This window comes from Anser brachyrhynchus (assembly GCF_964034855.1).
Source record: "Anser brachyrhynchus genome assembly, chromosome: 9".
In the NCBI taxonomy this organism is placed as follows: Eukaryota; Metazoa; Chordata; class Aves; order Anseriformes; family Anatidae; genus Anser; species Anser brachyrhynchus.
The window spans coordinates 9718694-9738846 of NC_137703.1; the positions used below are offsets into that span (position 1 = coordinate 9718694).

The window sequence follows — 20153 nt, forward strand, 5'->3', positions numbered from 1 at the left end:
ACGGACAACAGGACACACAGGATTCCAACAAAGCAAGCAGGCCAGTATCACCAGGATAGTTTTTATTTGCTCCCTGAATTAAATATTGGCAGATACAGAAAATTCAGATACCAACTATTTCCCCAACATTTACAAGACTGAGTTTGCAATGTCAGAAAACAAGCACAGTTACGCACAGTCCTGGCAACTGATAGTGTGAGTGCACAAGATCGCCCTGGCTGAACATCGGTTTTGAAGAGGCAGCACCCCTGGCCTCCAGCATCCAACACTGTCCCCTCACTGACAGTTGTGGCACCACGGAACGGCCAAGTAAATATCCTGAGTGGGCAGCTCCAGTGCATATTCCAACCCCCCTCGCAAGGGATTTATTCCATGCTCCTCCTGAAGGGACAGAGGCAAGGTCAGCACGTCCAACATATAACCCACCTACGAACACAAGCTGATTCCCACTGGGCCTTTTTTTTGCTCTGTTCTTTATAAGAGCAGAGAAGAACGCAGCACAGCGACATTTCCAAGCAAGTGGTTCTTAAAGGCCTTACTGCTGCCTGCCACACATCGTGCTGGCAACAAAGCGCCAGAGGCACGCTCGTTCCCTGCTGCACGCCGAGCAGCTCTGCAGCTGCTGACCTTTACAATGGGTTTGCAGCACTTTCCCTGCTGTCTGAGGAAGGGGAAGTTCTCAAATAAAAAGACGTAAGTTTGAGGAAGAAAGCTTATATAACCAAAATCATTTGGAAACACAAAGCACGTGCAGTTCAAGGAGATACCATCCGCTCTTTTTCACATTGGAGCAGAACTTAGGAACTTGCGTTCTCCTTAAAGGAGTTGGTACGATCAGTGCCCTCAGAGCAAAACATGAGTGTAGTTGTACAGCAGGAGAAGCCAGGCATCTCTGCTCTCTCTGCTCCCTTTTTACTAAAGAAAATAAAGGGGGGGAAGAGATGTACAGCTGGGGATGAGCAGCAGACATATCACATCTAAGATGTGGTAAACCATGTAGCATTTCATTGACCAGTGTGCATCCACTATTAGCCAACCCCTGTTGGGGAAGCTGAGTACCTATGACCCTGTTCTAAAGAAAGAGGAAACACATGGTATTACCAACTCCACTGTGCAACCTCGTGTTAGATCCTAGCACAGCAGATGGCAAGAGATTCTCCTTTCATCAAGATCATAGAAGTGCCTTCTGGGCTGCAAAATGCCTTGGGCATCCTAAGACAACTGCATCTTCTCCAGGCACAGGAACTCTGGAAACTCGGTCCCGCACTCCAGATCCTCATCCACATGCTCCTACTTACCAACCTTGCCAGTGTCTCTTCAGCAGTTCTGAGCTCCAGAAGCAATAAGGACTCCAAATAATTTATCTGTACGACCACTCTTCCACAACCCCAATGGTTAGGTTTATACGGGCGATGCATTTGCATCTGTTTGCTCCTTTTGTACTAGTAACAAGGAGCTTCCAAAATATAGCTTATAGTATACCATATCCGGGCTCCAGAGGGATTCTAGGTATCACCACCTCCTGCTTTTCCCGTATGGTTATTACACTGTGCTACAACCATCCAACATAACGTGCCACTAGACAAGTGAGGGAGGGAAGGAAGTGGCAAAGTTGGGAATGCACAACATAATTAATGATGGGATTGTCAGTCACTTCGATGTCAGGCCCCACATCTACACACCATGCACTGGCACTGATCTTGCCCTGCCCACTTGGCCCGGAAAGGCAGTGAGAGTGCCTCTTCTCATGCCAAGCCACCGTGTCAGTCTTGGTCGCCGTCAGACGACTCTTCTTCTGCCTCCTCCAGCCACTGGATAAACTTCTGGAGCTGCAGAGAGAATGAAATGTAGGTGGGTAACAGGTGACAAACAGGTGCTGGGAACGCTCAACAACTATATCGTGTCAGTGAGGACTGCTATCACACACAAGAAAGAGAAAGGGTGTTTCTATAAAACATAAAAACAGAGGCAGATTTGAGGAAGAGACACACAAGTTCAGATGAAAACCAACTGGGATGCCATTGAAAGCACTGCTGACCTATACTACCAGTTGACTTTGCAAAGGTTTATAAACAAAGCAAAGGTTTAAACAAAGCCGCAGTTCCTCAGAGGTGGCCTTCTTCCCCTCCAACTCGTCCAAATCCAGGGAGGAGGACTGGAACAGGGCTCAGCCAAACTGCAGCATAAAGTTCTGTCTGATGGAAGGGGGAAGTTTATATGCTCCCTTGCAACACAAGCCAAATGAAACCACTCAGTACAGCAAACGCTTCAAAATATATGCGAAGGGGCTGGTAAGCCAGGAATGAAAGCTTCAAAGGAATTGCATGGGGCCAGCAAACAGGGCATTGGCCTAAAGCCCATTTCAAATGGGTGTTGGCTTAGAGAGACCGTGCTGCTCCTCCAGAAAGTGCTGGCCTTATGCTACAGACCCCGCTTAAAACAACATCCCTCTCCTACTGCCTCCATTCCTTGTTGAAAGAGGATGATTATGGCAGAACGCACAGAAACATCCGCTCTGGAGAACAAAGTTGCGTTGTTTAGCACTCAATACACCGGTGCATTACTGGCCTACCATGTAACAGCAGCTGCTCCACAGAAGGTGACAGTGGCACTGAACTCCAAGGTTCTTTTACCAGATGTTGCTTTTTTTTTTTTTTAAAAAAAAAAAAAAGACACCTTTGGGACTTACCCTCTGGTTTTTACGAAGCTGCTTTCCCTTGTCAGATGTGTCCCGCAGAGAGAACCAGTTGAGAATTACATCTTCTTCCAGAATTTCCAGCTGGTAAAATGTCATCAACACCTGCATTGATTAAAAAAGAGCAACAGGGCTCTTTATAAAGTCTTTTGGGACTAGCTCATGTCCAAGCACAGAGTTTGCACATAATCTGTGTCTTCCAGCTCCATCTTCAACAGAAGGCAATCAGTCTGTTTAATTTTGATTTTATTATTAAAAATAACTGTACTTCCCCTGTCAAGCCCTATGCTCCTGGAAGCTGGATGCTATGACACGTACCGAGTCAAAGTTCAAGCCCCATCACCTTCAGCTCTACGGCTGCAGAGTATGCTTGAGAACTGTGGGCAACAAGAGGCCACAGAGGGGGTCAGTTCAAGATATTTCGCTTTTTAAAGCACCCCAAAAATATCCCCAAAGCAGATCAGATAAGCCACTCTTATGCAGGCCCAGATACGCACAGCAGTGACGTACGCAGAGAAGAGCGTGAATCCATCCACCCTGCCCCAGGCTCCCTCGTCCTGTCAGTTCTCTCTGAAAAGCACCTTATGGCAGGTGTCAAAGCAATTGGTCATTCACCAGCTCAAACCCCTGCCCAGCGCAGCGAGGGTAAGACGCAGTCGTGCTTTCTCAGGGTGCCTTTGTGCTCAGGCAGAGCAAGCACTTTGCAGTTGGTCTCCTCGCGGCAGAGCACTGACAAAGCCGTCTGCCAACTCCAAATATAAAGTGTCATTTCAATTCTCAGCCTCCAGGGAAACCCAAGCTCCTAGAACAATGGACACATGCCAAACAATTGCTGTAATTCAATGACATTTTGGCTCACCAAACCAAAGGCTTTTGGCTCAGCTCCATGCTAAGTGCTTTGCCATTAGCCAGAGGCACTGGTGGCAGAAGTTAAGATTACTCTGTTTTGAGGAACCAAGAGTTAAGCAGGCCCTAGGAGAGCTCTTCCAAAAGACAGGGGCTTCTTGAGGCTGATGAAGGAAAATACTTGCAATTCAAACCGAATGCACTTAGTCTGATGACAGAAAGAACACAGGGACAAAATATTTGTGAAGGAGGATTGTGCAGGGATATATTGAAAACTCTTGAAGTGGGAGGATAGGTAACAAACCATGTCAGCTGCTCTTTATTCCCAGTTTCACAACTAGGTCAGCCTGAATAAGAAATTTTGCCCTTATTCCCAGTTTTGCACTCTCAAGCAGCATAAACCATTTGGCAGTTCGATCCCAGGGACCATGCAGAGACAAATGAAGTTAAGCTCTTCCTGAAACAAGTTCCTGGCCTCACCTCTCTTCCAGCACCACACAAGGGTATCTGGGTTAGAAGCTGCAAAAGAATAGCTCCCTTCAGGCTTCATGGTGGTAACGAATACTTACCCTCTGCAGTGCTCACTCTGAGACACAGAACTTTATTTTCTTTTTTAAAAGCAATCGTTATAGATGGATTTCCTATACACGCTCTGCACTGTGACCCCACATTTCTCTCCTCTAAAGCAGACAAGCTGATGATGTGAACAGGATGCGTTTCACCATGAATCCAGCAAAAACAGGTCCTCCGAGCTGGGAGCAGATACTCACTTTAGCTATTGATGTGCAAAGACTGTCATGTTCCAGGAAGAATTCCTCAATGGCAAATAAGGCATTCAAGTGATCTGACGCACGTTTTATGTAGTTCTTAAACAACGGGGTCCAGTTCTTCAGCAGCTGCAGGGAAAAAGCACAAATTGTTCCTGAGCTATGAGATGGATGTGTGCACTCAGCCCAGCTTCTCAGATGTACTGCACTGAGAAACTGACCCAGGACAGCATTTTATGAAACCCTTCAGCTAGCCAGTTAATGTGTTTGCCTCTCTCTGTCCATTAAACAGACACTATTACGCCGTGTGCAGAAAGGACATGGAATTGCCAAGTAGCTTTAAGAACATCAGTTAGCTTTCTTGGTGTTGCTTCTCTGGATGGAATTCTAGGCAATCACAATAAATGTGTTTAATGGAGTCTGCTACTCAAAGAAAATCACATCACAGCAGACCAATAAGGAGAGGTATATACATGCTCTCAAACTTTTCTCCCAAGGGCAGCTAACATTTCAGTTGCACTTTCCCGCAAAGCAAAAGAGCAAATAAGAACTAAGATTTAAAAAAGTTCCTAATTGCAAGTCACATGTTTTATGTGTGTCTACAGACTTGCTTGAAACCTAGAGCCTGCTGCAGGGAATGGGCAGAAAGGATGAATGCCAAGAAACTGTTTCACTACTAGTGGATCCCATTTATCTACTCCAAGGCTTATTTTTGATGAAGCCTTTCGTTTAATGATTTTGGTGCTGCCTCTTCAAACAGTATTTCTGGCCAAGTTCCCCACAGCTCTTTCACTTGTACACATCTGAAAAGCAAGCAGCAGGGAAAGCTCTGCAGAGCAGCACAGACTGACCTGAACCCAGGATAGGAGGTAATAAAGATGCAGCCTTGTCCATAAAAGTTTTAAGATAACAGAGCGAGGATGATAAGATACAAAAATTCCTCATTGGCCACATCATGACCAAGCCATCCCATGAAAATACTGTAGCTATTTCATTGGTATGCTCATGCAGATACGTGGTCTTGCCATGCCTTCAACACAGTGCCTCCTTACAGAACACACTCACACAGTCTGTTTGGAAGAGAAATAGGTATTTGTATTTCTTAGGGAACTGGGATGTGTTGAATCTCTGAGTCACCTACATCCAGGGTTCATCAGCACTGTTCTGTCCAGAACAACTGTTAACAGGCAGTAGTAGCCTTGCCAGAGGGAGAGCTCCATGACAAACAGTGGAGCTAGAACCCAAGCTACTGGGGGCTGTCGACACAGCCTGTGCTAGGAAATACTGGTCATCAACTCAATAGCACTACATTCCGCCACCTCTTCAATTATTGCAGCCATTCATGAATTAGCATGCCTCAAACAGACACAAAAAAAGGAAGATTAACACAAATGGATTGATCCATATAGTATATTGACTGGCTGAAGGGACAACAGTAAGAGCACAGAATGATCCTAATTGTCATGGTATTACAACAAAAAGCTGAGAGCTGCATGACGTATTTCCAAAAATTATTCTAACCTTTAGCAAAATGCTTAATCCTAAACACTATTCCTTCTTCTCCAACCATTTCCTGCATTTTTTTTCTTCTTTGGAATTCTTCACCTCAAATGCAGCACAGCTACTAGCAAGTTCCTTCCAGGCTAAGAAATATTTTGTAATACCTTACTGTTAACATCTTTAAATCACAAGCTGATACAATTCTAACCAGAAGTTATGAAATTTTTAAAAGTAATTTATAAAGAAAGCAGAGCTATGAACTCTCACAACCTCAGCACTCAATCCGATGTGCCTATTGCTGGGAAAGGGAGAAAAAAAAAAAATACCATCTCAGGTTGGGAACATGCACTGTTACTGTAACTGGTGCTAATGGGGAAAGGAAGGCTCAGCCCAACAGAGCTCTTTGCAAAAAGATGCACGTGAGACTGCATGACCACAGCGGCTGTGTTGGGAGTTTCAGAAAAATCTGAACTGGCAGATTAGAAGCCTGCAGTTATTTTAGATTGAAAAGATACTGCAAAATTAAGAGATAGCCGAGAGGGCTGTAGAGACCTACAAACAAACTACAACCTGGAGAAAGCAATCAAATTCCTCTGACAAGTTGGTTCTTTTTTTTTTTTAAAAAAAAAAAAAAAACAAAACAAAAAAACAGATCTGGTCAGTGATGCCACATCAACTTCATCTTCAAAGAGGCTTGTGATTCACTTTTTTTGTGCCAGAACAGCCTCAAGACCAGGCCTATTTTACCCCCACCTCCAGACAGAACACCACCATGAAATGTGTGGAAAGCATACGGGACAAAGCCTGTGAGTGCCTTGTTTGTGAAAGCCTTCTGACCTTGTTTTGCCTTAACAGCATCTGAGTTGACCCCCAGAAATTTCTCCAGTGAAAGCAAGGATCCACCTGCTCCCTGAACATACAAACCTGTTTTGTGATATTACAGAAGACGATGGCTCCCAAACAGACCCCCACAGAGGTGCACCATACATGCTAGCTGCTGGGCGGCAGTGCAGACACAGGCCAGCTGACAAGCTGAATCGCCAAACTGCCTCGTGTGGTTCCTTTTAAACATCCTCACCTATTGTCTGCTGATGCTTCAGTGACAACAGATGCACAGCCTTCAGTTTACCGGCAATGTCAGCCACACTCCCTCAAATCGTGCCTACAGTCTGGGAAAGGTCATGTTTTCTGTACTGTCTCTGCTTTACAACTTGTACAAGAACCAAACGAGATACCTGACATACATCAAACTAAATAACTATTTCTCAAGCCTCCACATTTCATCTGAAAAAAATACCCATGGGCATATCCTTTACCGGATGCTTATTTCCTAAAATTGCTGCAACACTTACGAGCTTCATGCTCAGGGGCCAACACTTCAGAGCACATACTGTGGTTTCAAGTCAAACCATACATCATAACAATGGCATTTCCACAATTTCCCCTCCTGAGATGTCTGGGACTGCTCTACCATTGCTCTAACACAAACAACCCATCTTCCTTTAGCATCTTTTCACTAGCACTGAGCTACAAGGAGAGTGAGAATCAGTCCTACAAAGTTCAGTAAGCTTCCGATATTCAACACTCTCAGAATTCAACTATTTCCATCTCATACAAAATAACTTTGCCATACATAAACCATTACAAGCAGATCTCAGCCTAATACAACCATCGACTGAGGCCATTCTAGCTGCACAGCTACACACTTCAGCTACATCCTCATTATGCACTCACCTATACCAAGCTAGTGCTTGAAATTCTCAGGGTATAATAAGTATTAGTAACTTAAAACACTATACTTTTTACTAATTAGGCAACCACTAATTATTCTCTGCAGAAAAAAACACTTTTCTACTTTTTCAGATACTGTACAAACACATATTCTGCCTGAAAGAACCGATCTCTTCAGAGTACCGTGGGTAAATAAGCACAAGCTGCTGTGCAGGAAGACCATTGGTGTCTGCTTTTCAAGCCTTCAAAGGACAACTCTGTACTTCTGTCAGAGGCACATCTCAACTCTAACATTTAGTTATTATAACAGTGAATAACATTATGTGTGCAATGCAACGGTAACTGTGTGCCTCACCAGGACACTGCCTGCCTGCTGATATCAGTACTGAAAGCCAGCACCACCGAGGCACCAAATTCTCCCAGAGAAGGATACTCTAGGAAACTTGCTGGCTGCTCTTTAACCAGGAACATCGGGAACCATTGCCTGCCGTGATGGTCAACTGATTTGACACTTGAATCTCTTTTTTAATTCCAAAGATATTTGTGTTCCATACATGCACATCACATACAATTCCCTGCCTGAAGAAGTTCCACCTGTCCATGACACAGGGCATAGTCACCCTGAATACATTTTCATTATTATTGCATATCGCTAAAGGTTTTTTTGACCGCGGCCTCTGCTGGCAAGCACGAACACCAGCTTTCCTACAATGACATATGTATCAACAAAGTTACCCAGAGGTAAGCTCTGCATGTACTTCCATTGTCTTTAGCTTCAAAGGGTTTGGGGGCAATTACGCAAAACATTATTCATTTATACAGTACCCTTTATCTCAGACTAGAGCCTCTTCTGACTGGATGTTGCACTGAAACTCTCCTGTCCTACTCTTGCCCTGTTAGGACCCCAATCAAGGACACAGAAAGATGCCATATCCTAGCTTACAAAACAAAACCCAAACAACCACAAAATCATCTTATATAGCTACCAACTTTACACACCCTGTTGCCTAGATATACTGCTTTCCACAGAGTCTTACACCTGCTGTAACATTCTCTTCAGTCCTCTTTGGACTATCTTTTTCCAGGACAGGACAACTTACTTCAGAAAACTGACTGGAAAAATGAACAAAAGCAAGCAGAGTGCATAGCACAACCTCATCGGGCCATCTAATAAACAGATCAGCTCGCCTGGATGTTTCCTACAGAAGGCATCTTCACAGATCCAGGAGATGAATTAAGTGCTGTGATTACACCTACATAATCAGTTTGTTACCCTTCTCCATTAGCTTCAAGAAAGCTGACACTTCCTCTGAGAAAGGACGATGAAGATGCCTAGTGTTCCTCTTTAGCTCTGGGAAGGACTAGTTTAAATTCTGTAGGAGACAAGCAGGTGTCAGATACATTTACTCTAAAAGAGCACCTATGTAACATGTAGAGCTAAAAGAGCACCTATGTAGCATGTAGAGTTTGTGAACTCAAAACACACAAATACACTATAGCAAAGAGAAAAATCACTACAATGCCTTCAGCTTGGATCAACAAAACCATTAACATGAAGCTGCCTGCTTTTTAAAGCAGATCCTAAATAAATCCTAAAGCCAGGAAACAGAAATCGCTCTCACCCAATTATACAACCCCAGAGACAAACCAACTCTTTAGAGACACAACAGAACTCTGTATCTTCACTCAAAGACAAGATTATACCTCTGCATTTAGCTGGAAAAAATTGGCACCGGTTACAGTATGCAGACAAGTTATGCCTTGGAAAAGATCCCACTGGGAGAGGAGAACTCCCTGCTGCCCCAAGGACAGGGCTTATGATGGATTAGAACTGGATTCCTGGAATGCAGGCCTATAAAGACATCCTCTAACAGTCCCTCTCTGATCTCTTCTACGTTATACACTTCTACTACCACACACAGGAAACAGAAATGAGCAGAGGTACTGAAGTAGGGCTCCCCGCACCTATGCCCTGAGCTGATTTCTGTCAAGCAGGTACAATAGTTTCAGTTCACTTCTAGGGAAGAAAAGAGAGGCTCATGACCTCAAGGAGCTCAAGTCGCTTCAGGCTTAAGCAAAAAGACTTCTCAGCCAGAAAGAACCTCATGCATTCAGACTCCTACACACTAAGAGAAAAGCCCCAAGAAGAGTCAAACGGAGCAGCACTCACAGGAAGTAATGCTGAGAAATAGTTCTGGGAGTCCAGGTTTGCATCCAGCTGCTGCAGCGGGAACTCCAGAATCACTTTACTGAGCACCTGCATCATCTCCTTCAGGCCGATGTTATATGCATATCTGCAAGGAAAAAGACCAAAAAAAAAAAAAAGTTTCACACTACATCTCTGCAGACTGGTTCCTCACATAGATTCAGCAGCAGATTCGACTTACATGTTCCAGAATTTTGTTTGTTTCCTCCCCCCAAAAAACATTCAGGTAATAAAGCCACCTTGCATTGCATCAGGCCCCGTGTAAGGCCAACAGCCCTGGAAATCTGCAATCACCATGGAACGAGCTGCGGCAGGGACAGCACCCTCACATTTACTAGAGTGCTGCATGGACATGGTTGCGCAAAAGAAGGGAAACAGGTTTGTATTTGAGAAATACTAGGTAAAAGGCACTCTGATTACATGTTCCAGACTTGCTGCTGTACAAACAGAGTGGACAAGTCACACCACAGCACAGTCTCAGCTGCAGGCAGCTGGTTGAATGTTGCAATGCGAGGAGCATGAGCTTACAAGAAGTCTGTGCCAAGAACTGGCTCTCTCTCTTCAGTCCATAATTACTTAATAGTAATTCAATCTCCCGTTACAGAAGTGGGGCTGGAAAAGCTTAACGATTGAGGAAGCTATAGATGCATCAACTCCTGTCATCATTCAGTCACGAACTCTAATCTGCATTTCTCTGCTGTAATATTGGTAAAATTATTGTTTAACAATCAACATGGGTATTCACATGGTTCTCTTCCTAGATCTGCAGTTAAACACAACCGTTCAGAATAAGGGACAGCATTTTTAAGGGGACACTCACTTGAGAGAGTTGATTTCCAGGACCAGGTTGTCACAAGAAATATTTTCCTCTTCACCCCTCTGTAACGTACCCAGAACCTCGTTCTGGAAGACTAATGAAAGAAAGGACAAGTAGTTAGGCCAAGGAAGAGCACATATTCTTCAACCCTTTCATCACAAAAGAAACTGTGCCCTTAACAAAGGAAGCATTCTGATGCAGACCTCTATTTGCTCTCCATAAGCTGGCACAAACCCACATCAACTACACTTATAAATAGTGGTATCATGCAAATAAAGGAGAAGACCTTCTAGACAGCATTGATCTAACCACACAAACCAGTACAAAGTTATTTATCTCTGTGATCCTTTACAGCAGTTTCTATTACACTTTCACAATCTAGTCTTTCGTATTCAGACAACCTGACCTTCCTTTAACTAAAGATATGAAAGCAAAGACAGAATTTATTAGTTAATTTCCCATGGGGAGATACTTTCAGGTGCAAAACGTGTATTTTTTTTCCCCAGGTTAGTCTGAACCCCTTTTAAATCCATGTGAACCTAAAACACAAAATCAAAGTATATCTGCCAAAAGAAACAGTTCCTGTAAGGAAATTTAATTCTCCAATAAAATTACAGCAGTAAGCTCTCCAGAACAGGGAGTTTCACTGGATCTTCACGCAATCTGAGTTTAGGCAACAACACTGCCATTTGAACAGATGACTCAGGGAAGTCATTTTTCACGAAGGCCCAGCGTTCATGAGAATGATGAAGGATCTTTGCCTTCTCATCCTTGGCTGCCTTGAGTTAACGTACAATAGCAATACAGCGAGTATTAAAAACCAGGGTAGCAAATGCAGAAAGTGAGGTCAGGAAGCAAACACATTACATCCATCCACAGGCTTTCCAACACACCCAGAGCGAGCAGCACAAGCCTCACTGTCTGCATTACCTGCAGACTTACCATCACTCTCAATAGCCCCATCCCTCACCTTTGATGTCATCTAGCTGAGGGGATGCTGCCCGGCTGTCTGGCTCTTCAGAGCCCATGCTCAGGTCACTGTCTGACTCACTCTCTTCTTCTGAATGCACAGCCGGGCCTGATGAGGAAGAGAAGACACCATTCAATGCTCAAAAGCTTCAGCTGTCAGATGCTTGTGGAACCAGGTGTCCCAGGGACTTCACAATCAAGTCAGCAACCATCTGTCCTTGCAAGAAAGGCTTTACTCACAGGTCCAGATGGTTAGAACTGCTGCAGAGGGAACACTACAGCTGGCACTGGGATTGTTACTATTATTATTATTTTTAAAGTCTACAGGCAGACAGCAAAGGACAGGGACAGAAGCAAATGCATTTGTGCAGACTGCTGACTCATTACAGAGCAGTGTCAGCAGGCTGTCACTAGCAGAAAGAAAAACAGAAGAACCCAGAAGAGCCAAAGCTTATCCCTTCTGTCCCTTTGACAGGAGGGCCTGGTGGCCCGTGGTGTGCCACTCACAGCACAGACAGCTGTGTGTGTTCGTCAAGTTCGTTGTGTAAGTCAAAGATACTATAACCATCTTCCATAGAGCATAGGAAGAGAGAATCTGGTCTGTCACCTTTCTAAATAACCCCTCACCTTCAAACACAAATACATTATCTGAAGGCCCAACTCCTTCACAGAGTCCAGGCCTTATTCTGGGAACGATTATCAGCGTTCCTCTCAGCAAGTTTCCCTGACACAAAGTCTGTCTGCCCATCCCCAGGTGACTACACGAAACTCTTCCTTACCCCATAGACTCTGTCTCTGCTCTTCTTCATCCTCTTCATTCTTGTCATCTGCTTTCCAAAGATAGCCTTTGCCTTCTGAGCCTACATCCTTTTTGTTGTAACCTGAAAAAAGAAACAGCGATTAGGAGGTAGAGGTACTGGACCTGCTTATGGGTAAACCTGAAATAGACTGGTAAAACTTGCATCTACTGCCCTTAAATATCCTTCAGTGAGAGGGAGCTGGGATTCCTGAAGTTGTATACGTTTTTCCACTTCTATCTTCCCACTTGCCTTGACAAGCGACCACTGACTTACCCCCCACAACAGCAGTAGCATTCAGTTGAGCATGTTTAGATCCCTCAGCAAAGAGACTGGTAGAAACAGCATCTCACAAGGACAAAGTCCTTGGACACATTGCAGGTACAAGGACATAAATCTTGCAACCTGCCTTGAACTGAACATCTCTTTCAACTCCAGCTTATTGTCTCTTACAAGGCTCCTACTCCAGGAAAATGGAAAATAGCTGAGTCTCCACATATTTCATTGCTGGGATACTGAGGTACAACATCCCACTGACCAGCTTGAGCTGAACACCTTCGCTTGCCCTGTGCAAGCACTAAGCTCCAGCCTGGCACTGCAGAATCTAGAGTGAGGGAGGGAAAGACCCCAGAAGATGGAGGGCAAAGTCCTCTGCACATCCTGAGCGTGTGGTGCCAGAGACTCTCGTACCTTTCAGTTTGACTTTATTCTCCTCCTTATTCACGCCAGAGTCATCACTGAACTGGTCGTCATCCTCTTCCTCCTCATCTGGTGGGTGCAGAGAGATCACTGTGCCCTCAGAAAGAGTGATGCCAGGACCTACTACTACCTGCAAATACGTGCAACATATTTTAATGAAGAAACACCCTGATTGTTCCCTCGTCCTGCCACCAGCAGGGAGGGTAACAGCTCCAGACAAGCTATTCCAAGAGAGTCAAACAAATGTGACGACAGATATCAGCACTGCTAGGCCATGTACCATGCTAACCTAGCCAAAATGCCCAAAGGAAGAAAAAGTGGCAGCATACCCCGCATCTCTGAGGAAAGGCCTGGAGCAGCCCTGTATTCTGGTATGGTTTAGTGGACAAGCCTAGGAAGTGCCAAGAAAGGCAGAAAGCAATATAGACACAAACACAACTCACCTGAGAGGAGAGGACACAGTGGGGCTTTAGCTTTACTTCCTCCTTCACTTCAGCATTATCACAGACAACAGAATGGAAGATCTCCACGTTATCTGCTATCTGTACATTGTCCCAGAGAAAAGCTCCGTCCAAAACGACTTTATCACCTGTTATACACCATCAAGTACAAATATTTTCATCAAGGCAGACTGCTGCTCTCCCACCCTGCTGAGTTCACTAAAAAGCATCTTACTGAACCTAGGACTGAACAATGCCCTCGATGCATGAAAGATGTTAGATGAAGGGAGAAAAACGGCCTTATAGGCCTCCAGACACTTAACCAAAGATAAAAGCTGAGTTTGTTCTCACAGAGAGTGAAGAAGTTGACAGTAACAATGGACATCTTGGTCTTGCACAAACACAGCCAAATCACAAAAAAAAAAGAAAAATCAAGCCAGAGCTAGAAAGAAGGGGCAGCAGGCAGCTCTCAAAAAATGATGCCCCTCATTTGCAGGATATTGGTGGTGATAACCGTAGGTCATTAAACACCATGCATTCTCTTCTGCTGAAACAACTTATTTGCATGAAGTGCTTCCCACCTTTCGGCATCATTAAGGTACTCTGAAAATTTTTATCTATTTCCTCCCCTGGAAAACTAAGCTTTTCTCCTTTTTTCCCATTAGAATTTAGCAAGTACCTAGTATCTTTGGGAGCCAAATGTACTTATCTTGTAAAAAAAAATCCCAACACATTGTGCCCTTATCTGGCACGCCCTGCATGCTCCCCATTCTGGTACTCACCTATCTTACAGTTCTGCCCTATAACACTGTTCGTTATGGAGCAGTTGCTGCCGACGACGGTTCCCTGCCCAATGAGCACGTTCTCTTCCAGCACGCTGCCGTGACCAAGGCTAACATCCACCCCCCGGTAAATGTTGTGTTTAGAATGGGTGTAACTCTGATTCTCGTCATCAGTGAAGTTCATCTCCGGAGTCAAAGGATAAACCCAGCGTCTGATGATGTCAGAGCACACAGCTTCATACATTAGCAGGTTGCATATGTGGGCGCCATACTCTTCTGTCGTTACATGCATGTGGATCTGGTTCCCCAGGACCTGGAAACAGGACGGGACGCGTCAGAGTATTCTCCAATGCAAGGTGACAGGATCTCCCTCCTAACATCCCTCTCCTTACCTCCTCGTTCACTAACAGACCACGCACAAAGTCATCCCGCGTCTGGTAGTCAAAATTGTCTGTAAAAAGCTCAGCCACCTGCCAGGAATAAAATGTAAAGACATAATATAATTACACAAAAAGTTGTCAGGGAAGCCAGTTAATTAATGGCTGTTCAGCGGTTCTCAGAGAGACGAGTTATACAGTATAGGAAAGTGATGCTCTTGCCTTGAATAAAGCTTTGATTCCTGCCGGTAGGAGTGTTGACCTTCCCATCTCTTCCTCCTACCGCAGACTATGAACAGATTCTGGTTTTCAGAAGGGGCAAAACATATAACTTTAGCACCTCCAAGCAGTCCGCCCAGCCTCGCTTTGTAGTTTCACTCCCAAAGGAAAGCTGCAGACCAGCTCTTTCAGAAGCGGGAGAGATGTCACCAAGCCATTACTAAGCCTAGGCTGGAGCAGCCCTGCATATTACCCTAACGTGGCACCAGCTTGCACGTACTGACACTTTTCCACAGTATAGGCATCACATCTGCTCCACGGACTTTACTACTGCTTACTTTCCAGCATGGTTTCATCCTGTGCCCAGTCAGCCATTCGGTCTCCTGGTGCGTCTACAGGTTAGTTCTGCCTGGCCTCAAGCAGGGGATGGCAGGAACAGGCTGGGCTCACAGAGCTGTGCCACATGATCCCAGCTCAGTCACTGAGCACAGCGGGGAGTTCTGGTTTTCAAAGCCAGTACACCAAGGGCACACACACCCCCTGCACGTCAGGAGCACCGAGGAAGCAACGCAGATTGAACTGTAGACCCTCGGAAGGGCAGAGCTCACCTGTGGAGAGCAGATGCTGATATGACAATCCAGCAAGTCATGGCGCACCTCCACGTTCTCAATAGAGTTCTGAAACAGATTCTGGAAGAGGAAAAAATTCAGGTGATCTGAGCGTCGCACGCAGCACTGAACCCCCAAAGTCTTCCCCAGTCCAGAGGTACCACATTGATTAAACACTTAAGCTAGCTGCTGTTCTGGAGATCAGAAAAGTCCACAATCTATCCTGAGACAAGCATAGCAGGCACAGCCCAGTCACACACACAGCTGGGAATCAGTCAGCCTCAACCGTACAAAGTGCAGTTCTCCAAGGAACAGCTGGTACATCAAACTATTGCTTTTTTTTTTTTTCCTGGGAGGTTCCTTACCTTTATTTGTTAAAAAGCTACAAATGTACAAAGAACACTAATAAATCCAAATGCAATATTCACGGCTTTCATACCCCCCGTGGACTTTTACAGTCGTGGGGTGGTTTTATTTTCCTCCTCCTTTTTTGTTTTGGACAATGATTTGTGCTTTCATTTGAAGGTAGGGAATAGTTTACCAATAACCGATTTAGAGATGAAAATGTCAGATATATTCATAGTCTTTCTTCTGATTTGAAAAAGAAAAGGGTCCATTTATCTCACTGAAGAAAGTGCCTCCACCAATGTGTACTGAGAATTTAGTACATTATTAGCAGAGCCCCTAACTATTCTAGGGAAACAGTTCAGGTGGAAGTGATAAGAGGTACTACACCTTGCACCTCCTTTTATTCCACCCTGTGTCAGGCTCAGTGTCACTTCAGAACGGTTTGTGTATGACAGTGGCACAGGAACCCCAATTTGCAAGTCTCTGCGACAACATGAATCATCCACCTCCCTTGTTTCATACGGAGAAAAGGACGCAAACCGAATTTTGAGAAATGCCTGCCCCATCTTCAAACTCTGCAATGAATCCCAGCACAATGTCACCCAGCCTTACATAAAGGTTAGAGAAAAAAGAAGCCAGTTTACCAAGAGTTACTTCCTATCAGCTGCTCCTCCAAAAGAAGCAGCAAGCACAGTTCCCCAGCCCTCCCTCAAGGAGGATTTCCTCGCTGGGCTACTTCACTACTGCAGCCCTTTTCCACCCATCAGGTTCCAGACGCACCATAGGAAAGCGGAAGCGTTTCAGCCCCTGGGTTCTCTGATAGTGAAGGACGCGGTTTGTGGCACTGTCCATAGCGATAACAATGTCATCCTCCTTGCACCTGGCGTGGTGACCAGGTGAGGACTCCTTGAAAATCATCGTCATCACAGAAACGTTCTTTTCCATCTTACGACGCAACCTGAAAAAACGAGGGCAGAATTTTAAAATCCCTCTCCGGACCATCAGAGCCCAGACAAGCACACCAGGCGAGCACGCGTTTCTTTCACCACCTACTTGTGCTCTTCCAAGGCTGCGGATATATTGAAGTTGGACACCACGTCCCCAGTGACCAGAATGAAGTCAGAGCGAACGAGGGACTTGGCATCAACATCCCTCAGCACGTCCCCAAGGGAGCGGTACAGGTCGGAAGTCACAAAGCGCACCGTGTTGGGAGAGGTGTGCCGGCACCACTTGGATTTTCTGAGAGGAGAGAAACACATCAGAAAGGCACAAAAAAGTTACTCCTACAGAGAACTGAGGAGGACATGGTGCATGGGACACCCAGAAGTGAATGCAGGGAGAATCCTAGCACAGGAAGCACACCAGCCACTGGCTCAGGCACGTCTGTTTATCAGCAGATGAACTGAAAGAGGTCAGGCTGAGACCAAAGCTTGTGGGAAGTTAGGAAACCAGACTTCCCAATGAGCCGAGACTTGACAACAGAAACAAAAAAGCTACACACAACCCCTTTTCTTCTTAGAAAAGGGTAAAGATTGTGTGCTTCCTTTCAGCGCCCAGAGGCAGAGGTGCTGTCAGCCCAGACCGTTCCCACGTGCTGCGTGACACAGCGAGGCAGAGCACAAGGCAAGGAGCGGTGCTGAAATTTACACGGCTACCCAGGCAATCCCTGCTTTTAAGCCAGAATAGTTAAATGCCAGTATAAATGCAGCCCCCAAGCAGGCAGCCCTCTTGAAACACTGCACAACCACACTCCGTCACAGGAGGAATGGTCTTTCCCGAGACGTGTTAGGAGATGTCCCTTGAAAGGGAACCTAGCACGCAGCGTTCATCAGCAGGATCAGAGAAATCAATGTAAGACCTTTAAACTTGCTGGAGGACAGAAGAATTTTTTCCATGATCAAGCTAAAAAGGAGAAGAGATTCTTACTGTAAATGCTCTTTTATCTCAGCTGACTTCCAACAGCAGAAAACAAAGGTTTCTTCCACTCCAGTCGCTGTTAGGAACTCCAAGGTGTAGTCAATCATGGCCACGTTTGCCATCGGTAAAAGAGCCTAAAAAACAGACACACAGAGAACTGACCAAACACTGCACCTCAGCATCAGCAAGTCTCCCCCAAACTCCGAGCACAAGGTCATTGGCAGTGCCAGAAAAAAAATCAATGAATAACTGCACTACCTCCTTTCATCAAAAACGTTCAAACTGTTGGGGCGCTCCAGGGACGAACCTACTGATAACAGTTTGTATCAGTTTCTAGCGTTCTACAGGGGACACTGCTCACTTCACAGAGGAAGGCATAAGCAAAACAAAGGTACCACATATAAACCTGTCCTGGTTTTGGCTGGGATAGCGTTCATTTTCTTAGTAGGAGCTGGTATGGTGCTGTTCTAGGTTTAGGATGAGAATAATGCTGAGAACACACAGATGTTTTAGTTGCTTCTGAGCAGTGCTGACACTAAGCCAAGGACCTGGCAGCTCATGCTACCCTGCCAGCGAGGAGGCTGGGGGTGCACGAGGAGCTGGGAGGGCACAGAGGCAGGACAGCTGGCCCCAAGCGGCCAGAGGGACGTCCCGTACCACGTGGAGCTGTGCTGAGCAGTACAACTGGGGCTTGGTCAGGAGCTGGGGGGCAGCCACTGCTCGGGGACTGGCTGGGCATCGGTCAGTGAGTGGTGAGCATCACTGTGCATCGCTTGCTTTGTATATTTTTGTCATTATTAATATTCTCCCTTCCTTTTCTGTCCTATTAACTGCCTTTATCTCAACCCATGACTTTTACCTTTTCTTTGATGCTCTCCCCCACCGCACCAGGGAGGGAGGAGCGAACAGCTGCATGGTGCTGAGCTGCCTGCTGGGTCAAACCACAACAAAAGCTCTTCCGTGAGGACTCAGCTAAGCCCGACTAGAAAACTCACATATCCTAGCGCGTCGCTTCCCTGACTCAGGCTTCAGCTGCTACAAGAAAAACCTGTTGGACGTGAGCGATGGTGCCGCAGGAGTACGAGTGTCCAGGGGAAAAGGGGGGGGGGGGAGGGTAAGATGCGATCTAAAGTGAATTGAGTACTCTGATTTAAGATTCAGGCCATACCTTTAAACACGGTTACTGATTTACAAGCTAATGAGCGCTTACCATCCTTTGGCTTATTTTTTGTCCTGCTTTGTTTCAGACCTGATGCCGCGTGTGCGGCTGTGACCGCCACAAGCCCGTAATTAGCGGAGGAGGTAGGCTCACTGCCCAGACCTGGAAGCGCTCCTTCCTTCCACGTACAGCTCTCCGATTTGGGTACCTAACACACTTTTCCACTCGCTTTCCAGCCCCGTTCTTTTCCTTTTCCCACCCCCGCGCCCGCCGCTGCCGCACGAGCCGAGCAGCAGGCCCCAGGCCGCACGCAGAGCGGCTCCCCCCGGCTCCGCGCCCCAGGGAAGGCGGCGGGGCCCTGCAGCAGCCCAGGGGCCGCGCTCCCCCTCACGGCCCGGCCCGGCCCCGGGGCCGGCTCTCACCCGCGGCCGGTCCTTGGAGATGGGGAAGAAGCGCCGGTTGAAGCTGTCGGCCACCAGCACGGCCTGCAGCGGCGGCGGGGGCTCCTCCTGCGGGTCGGGGCCGCGGCCGGGCCCCGCTCCGGCCCCGCGCCTGGCAGCGCCGCGGGCCGCCATCTCCTCACGCTGCCTCCTCGCTTCTCCCTCTCACTTCCGCTTCCGGGCCCGCGCCGGAAGCAGCAACGGGAACCCGGCGGGGACACAACGGCGCGAGGGCGGCGGGGAGCGAGCTGCGCGGGGACGGGGGCGCGCATGCGCAGTGCGCGCGGAGGGGGCGAGGAGGAGGGGGTGTTGTGAGGGGGGTCTCCTGTGAGGGCCCCCTGAGGAAGGCTCCCCCGCAGGAGTTCCTGTTCTGGAAATAAACCTCTTTCTGTAATTTACAGCTTCACTGTGTGTGTTTGTGTAACCACCACGATGGCGGGTCTGTCCCACCGTGCCCTGCACCCAGCACCAAGGGAGGCCCAGAGAGGGACCTCTGTCAGGGACCCAGAGAGGCTCAGAGGCCCCCTGAGGTGCTTCCCCTGAGGAGAAAAGGCGGCGTGGTTTGTGGCACCATGTCGTCCTCCCCCTCTGCCTCCTCACCAGCCTCTCCCGGCTCCTCGTTCTCCCTCGCTGCCCACAAACCACCCTGCCGTGACGCCCTGCGCTGCCCCTCGCTGCTCTCATCCGCCAGCAGCTCCGCACCCACCCGCCCGCTGCCCACCCAGAGGCTGATCCACGGTTCGGTTGCCAGCCGAGAAAGAAACCCCGGGCACTTGCATCCCCTCCCTCCGAGACAGGGCCCTTTCCCAGCGTGGGATGTGGTACACATTTATCAG

General features: G+C 46.9%; 1 protein-coding gene across 1 annotated transcript; it reads right to left on the bottom strand.

Moving 5' to 3' along the window:
- Positions 1-47: 47 nt before the first annotated feature.
- Positions 48-19505, bottom strand: EIF2B5 (eukaryotic translation initiation factor 2B subunit epsilon). Its single transcript, XM_080603851.1, has 16 exons — positions 19300-19505; positions 17728-17852; positions 16855-17040; positions 16582-16759; positions 15454-15534; positions 14642-14719; positions 14250-14562; positions 13471-13616; positions 13019-13157; positions 12311-12412; positions 11533-11640; positions 10566-10656; positions 9710-9833; positions 4312-4437; positions 2690-2800; positions 48-1829 (listed from the first exon to the last, which is right to left on the bottom strand). Exons 1-16 carry the CDS (start codon positions 19450-19452, stop codon positions 1764-1766), a joined length of 2127 nt encoding a protein of 708 aa, XP_080459977.1. The 5' UTR covers positions 19453-19505; the 3' UTR covers positions 48-1763.
- Between the last annotated feature and the right edge of the window lie 648 nt (positions 19506-20153).

Coding starts and splice junctions, on each gene's coding strand:
- EIF2B5 (XM_080603851.1), bottom strand. CDS start 19,452: ATGGCGGCCCGCGGCGCTGCCAGGCGCGGGGCCGGAGCGGGGCCCGGC. Junction 14,563..14,641: donor GTCTGTTAGTGAACGAGGAG/GTAAGGAGAGGG, acceptor TCCTGTTTCCAG/GTCCTGGGGAACCAGATCCA. Junction 13,158..13,470: donor ACTGTGTCCTCTCCTCTCAG/GTGAGTTGTGTT, acceptor ACGTATTTGCAG/GTAGTAGTAGGTCCTGGCAT.